Raw genomic sequence first — 6000 nt, 5'->3', positions numbered from 1 at the left:
AATAAAACAAAACAATATTTCTACTCAAAATAAAACAAAATAAAAAATAAAACAAAACAATATTTCTACTCAAAATAAAACAAAACAATATTTCTACTCAAAATAAAACAAAACTATATTTCTACTCAAAATAAAAGAAAACTATATTTCTACTCAAAATAAAACAAAATAAAACAAAACAATATTTCTACTCAAAATAAAACAAAATAAAAAATAAAACAAAATAATATTTCTACTCAAAATAAAACAAAACAATATTTCTACTCAAAATAAAACAAAACAATATTTCTACTCAAAATAAAACAAAACAATATTTCTACTCAAAATAAAACAAAACAATATTTCTACTCAAAATAAAACAAAATAAAACAAAACAATATTTCTACTCAAAATAAAACAAAACAATATTTCTACTCAAAATAAAACAAAATAAAACAAAACAATATTTCTACTCAAAATAAAACAAAATAATATTTCTACTCAAAATAAAACAAAATAAAACAAAACAATATTTCTACTCAAAATAAAACAAAATAAAACAAAACAATATTTCTACTCAAAATAAAACAAAATAAAACAAAACAATATTTCTACTCAAAATAAAACAAAATAAAACAAAATAAAACAAAACAATATTTTTACTCAAAATAAAACAAAATAAAACAAAACAATATTTCTACTCAAAATAAAACAAAACAATATTTCTACTCAAAATAAAACAAAACAATATTTCTACTCAAAATAAAACAAAACAATATTTCTACTCAAAATAAAACAAAATAAAACAAAACAATATTTCTACTCAAAATAAAACAAAATAAAACAAAACAATATTTCTACTCAAAATAAAACAAAATAAAACAAAATAAAACAAAACAATATTTCTACTCAAAATAAAACAAAATAAAACAAAATAAAACAAAACAATATTTCTACTCAAAATAAAACAAAATAAAACAAAATAAAACAAAATAAAACAAAACAATATTTCTACTCAAAATAAAACAAAATAAAACAAAACAATATTTCTACTCAAAATAAAACAAAATAAAACAAAATAAAACAAAACAATATTTCTACTCAAAATAAAACAAAATAAAACAAAATAAAACAAAATAAAACAAAACAATATTTCTACTCAAAAGACGATTTTTTCCCCATACACAGCTCTTTCTAATGATGTTGTGTTGGTATCTGTACAATGCACATGACAAAAGTTTTTAGCGGACATACAAAGACCCAGACATATATATATAATAGAAGATATCTGAACTCCCAACACTATTTGGATATTGCTCCAATATTTAGGTGTTCTGTGTAAATTGAAGGGTGTGTTTTAGCTTTGGAGTATTTTGTTAGGTTTAGAATGATTCTAGGTTCTTTTAGTGATCAAGGAGGATGATCAGGGATTTTTGATTTATGCTGCTTTTGTCTATTTGACAGTTTTCAAATGAGTGTTCTATTTTTAATCCAAAAGTTTTTGTTATTTTTTTCCTGATTCAGGATGGTTGGGTTTGTAGGGTTTGGAAAAAGTTTGATATAATATACTGAACTGCAAGTTTTTTCTGCTTTAGAAATTGTTGCAGTTGAGGTTCTCTGGTGTACATGTATTTTGATTTGTAACGGATTAGAAAATCGTCAAAGTTTTAATATTTTTTTATTGCTTACAAAATTTTGCTTCCGGTTTTGCTTCAGGCTGATGAACCCAAGTCCCATTTTTTTTTTAACAACCGGGCAATGCTTGGCACCTTCCCCCGCTAGCCTATTATATAAAGAGCAAACATTTATGTGAGTGTTCATATCTCTGCTAAAAACTTTTGTCATTTGCATCAAACAGGCAATAACATGGTACTGTTAGAAAGAATAATCTATTAGAAAAAAATCAATTATTTTGCGTAGAAATGTCATTTTGTTTAAAGTTGGGGTCAGATAAAAACCTTGATTTTGACGCTGTTTGCAAACTGCACATGTGTGAACCATCATTTTGTTCTTTCATTTTAAAAAGCTACATTTTCAAAGTGATAACATCTGTGTCCCATTGATAACACATTCGCTTACTAACTTAGGTTTGCACCCCGCATGCAGCATTTTTTTTCTTTTTGCTTACAAAATTTTGCTTTTGATTTTGCTTCTGGCTGACGGCATTCAAGTCCCATTTTTTCTTTTGACGACTAGGCAACGGATTTCAGATAAAAAGAAAAAGATCAGAGCAGAATTTCTTATAACAGATCTCGAGAGAAAAGGATGAAATAACTTACCATGTTCCGAAATGTGACAGTCATAAATCTATCACTGATAAGCTCCATTGTGCCTGTATTATTGAGAATGCTCCCAGTTGTCCCATTTGAATTTACATCAAATTTGCTTGTCAGTTGACTGGCTTCTTGTTCACTAGGAAACAAATAAACAACAATTTACAAAAATATTTCAAAACTTATAATATTAACTTAACCTTATACTATTATGTCCTTATAGAGTTTGAATATTTTATGACAATGTTATCATTATAGTTGCAACATGTTGGGAATGTATCATTTTCTGAGCCCACGCTAATCTTTGTTCATGTCATAAGAGAAAGACCAGGAAAGAGTTTTAACATTTAATTTATTAATATATCATCTAGCACAAACATTAAACATGACTAAGAGACATGTCATACATAAAGAAATAACTTAGTAGCAATACACATGAAAAAATTGAAATGGTTTAAAATATTTAATGAATGGCATACATAGAAAGAGCTTAATAAGCTAAGAAAGAATCTTCTAAAATTTTTAAATCTGATTAAAATTAAGGAAGTTATGACTATTTTTGTGCCTCACACGTTTGGATATTTTTCCCTCAAGACCATATGTGTTTTGTCACATTTTTTTTCCAATACTTTTCAGCAAAAATGCTATATCTTTGTTAAAATAACAGAATTAAGCAATGAAATTTACTATATGTATATTTTCTTTGGTATTAATGTAGATTAATACCTTACGTTACCTCTCCTCATCTGTCCACTTCTCCAAAATATGTGATTCTACCTTTATAGACAATTACGTGAGAACACTTTGAAAAACTTTAATGAAAGATAAACTTAAATTATTTTAGAATTTAATGTAAAATGATTTCCATCTTGAACTATTCGAGCATTTTAGGGCAGTTAACCCATTTTTTTTCTATGGTAGATAAATCCTGGAAGATTTTTTTTTTCTAAAAGGCGATTTTAAGAGGGTCTTTGTTGCAATTATGATAAGGTGGGGAGGTTGCCACTCTGACCTTGGGTTAATGATAGGGTTAAGGGAAATTATGTGTGAACATCCTGAAGACTTGATAGAAACAAAATAAAAATAATTTTAGAATTTAGAGTGGGGGTTGATTTCACATAAATTTCATGTAAAATAATTCACCATTTCAAGACCATTCTAGCATTTTAGGACAGTTGACTAATTTATTTTTTTATGGGAGATTAATCATGTGCACTTTTCTTTAAGGAATAGTCTTTTTTTTATGCTTTTATGTAGCTTACCAAGGAATTGTGTTCGGAGAGCTTTGCCACTCATACTTAGTGTTATTGTTAGGGTTAAAGAAGGTTTTAGGAGGAGGCTTGCCACAGATACCTAAGGTTAGACATAAGATTAAGCGAGTTTTTTTTTTGTTTTTTTTTTGTTAAGAGTGTTTGACATACATCTATTGTGAAACTTTACAAAAATTACGACAAACAGACAAAAATAAATGTTATTTAAAACAAGTGATGTTTGGAAAAGTATCAAGTATTTTTTGTACCACCTATTTAAATATTAAAAAAAAAACTTTTTGCTAAAACTGACAAATTGTTCACAAATTTTGAATGAATTTGATGTTAATTCTTAATTACATTTCATGTCTTTTTCTACAAGTTTTATTTCTTAACTGAGCAACTCCTACAAATATTTAAATATCGATTTTGCATTTGGGAGGGGGGTAGATTAGTATTCAATAATAATCTGCTGCAAACATAAAAAAGACAAAAAAAATTTTAATATAAAAGAGTTGTACTGCTCGTACACATGAACCAAAAAAATCATATTTCACATCTATTGTTCAAAGTGAAACAAAATATTTGTTTAAATTTGACTTCTACCCAAATTTTTAAAGTATTTATATGGTGAATACAAAATAGTTTTAACTAAACATGTAAAAAGAAAATTTTATAACCAGATTTTCAATTTAAAAAAAAAATAGACCTGGAATAAAAATCAACAACAAAAAGAAATGTCTGTTTACAGTCATGCTATCACTACTGCTTTTGCTGCTGATGATGATGCTATTACTAATACTACATTCAAACTAAAATGATTATTTTGCAGATATCATGTTTTTAAATTCCTACATACCACAAGAGAAAACAATATACAATTATTCTTCCAACGGATACACATAGTAAAAATATTTAATAGTGGGTGTCTGAAGAAAATTTTTTTTTCAAAATTTTCTATACTCATGATGTTGAAATCTTTTTTTTAACACAACAAAAAACGTTACAAAATCTTACTGAAAACACCGCTTTATGATGTTCACATTTTTATTACTTTATTTGCTTATTGAAAATAACATTCATTTTATGACATTTTTTTTAGAAAATCCAGCCGAATCTTATTAGTGCTATTAATTCAAAGAAAAAAAACAAAAAAGGTCCAACTCACTTCAGTTGCATCAACATTCATCCGTCACATAAATTTATTTAGTCACATAAATTCGTTGGATGTGCAAGTCGTGTTCATATGCGACAAAACATTTTCTTGTTCTCAAAACAGGGGAAACAAGAGAAAAAAGGGTCAGATTCGGAATTCCTCTTAATAATCAGTGTTCTATTTCCTCACCCTCGCTGCCATCATAATTCTTTTTCATCTTCTTTGCAACTGACGTGCAAAAGATTTGTCAATCCGCGAAACAAAAAAAATTGTGTTTTTATACTGTCACTTTAAACCACAATAGCAGCTAAATTTGCATTTATTTTCTTATTTTTTATATTGGTTTAAATGGCCGCGCTTCTCTACAGAGGACACAACCATTGGAGCTTTGGAGTCATATTTTTAAATATTCAAGGATATTCAGCTGGAAATAGCCCATTTGTCGAGAGGGTCATTGACAGGAGCATGTGCTAGACAACATTTCGAAATCCCTCGCCATCAAAACTTTAATAACATATCAGTTATAACAATTTCAACTTAGAAATGATGTCTATAAGCTTAGAAATGGTTATGTAAATTATAGGTACAGTTAAATAGAGTATAAATTCAGGTTGACCGTTGTTCGATTATTCTTTTTCCTTAATTCCTGTATTGCGTTAGAAATATAGCAGAGTTTGCATGACAATCTCTGAATAAAGAAATACAAAGACAATAATTCAGTTATAAAAATGTTAACATAATTTTTTTTATTATTATTTGGAAAATTATGATATACAAGAGTCAAAGATAATTTAAATTGAAAAGTCAAGCAACAAAATAAATGAATCAGTTGAAAGTTTTTTTTTAAAAAAGGGTTCATGTAATATGGATGTTATGAACACAATAAATTTGATTCATTCAAGAAATTTCTTAATTTCTCTTTTTTGTTGTTTTAAATTCAAATGAAATAATTCAATCATATCTGGTCTCTTTTCTTTTTTGATTTATTATTTTATTTTCTTTCCTTCGTTTTACTAATCAAAAAAATGGCTATTAAGGTAGGCTCCGATTTCTTGAGCACAAAATTTTCAAATGAAGATTTTAATTTCAATCGCCATTCCTGGTTATTTCAACTGTTGATAATATATTACTTAACAAATTTCCAATTATGAAATTAAGTTTTTTTTCCGCTTTCGATCAAGAATGATCATAATCAGAGTGTCATTTTTATTCTACTGAAATTCCCGTATTTTCCAATTGAGAACTAAAATCGTAAAACACATTTTATTACGCCTCACTTCACTATTTAACACATCATGAGCAATTTTTATCATAAACAAAATCTTATCTTTCAACAAGATGT

General features: G+C 26.9%; 1 protein-coding gene across 14 annotated transcripts in view; it reads right to left on the bottom strand.

The window, feature by feature from the left end:
• The window catches only part of LOC145259886 (signal transducer and activator of transcription 5B-like), a 347875-nt gene that overhangs the window by 79324 nt on the left and 262551 nt on the right, over positions 1-6000 (bottom strand). For all 14 annotated transcript variants that reach the window (XM_080117775.1, XM_080117776.1, XM_080117774.1 and 11 more), the window contains one exon: positions 2259-2391. In XM_080117775.1, coding sequence (XP_079973901.1) covers positions 2259-2391 — 133 coding nt within the window. The remainder of the gene's footprint in view (positions 1-2258; positions 2392-6000) is intronic.

This window comes from Euprymna scolopes, chromosome 35, assembly GCF_053919585.1.
Source record: "Euprymna scolopes isolate OS-2025 chromosome 35, ASM5391958v1, whole genome shotgun sequence".
NCBI classification, from domain to species: domain Eukaryota; kingdom Metazoa; phylum Mollusca; class Cephalopoda; order Sepiida; family Sepiolidae; genus Euprymna; species Euprymna scolopes.
Note: the sequence above shows the minus strand (reverse complement) of the source record. Positions and strands in the feature narration are given on the sequence as shown.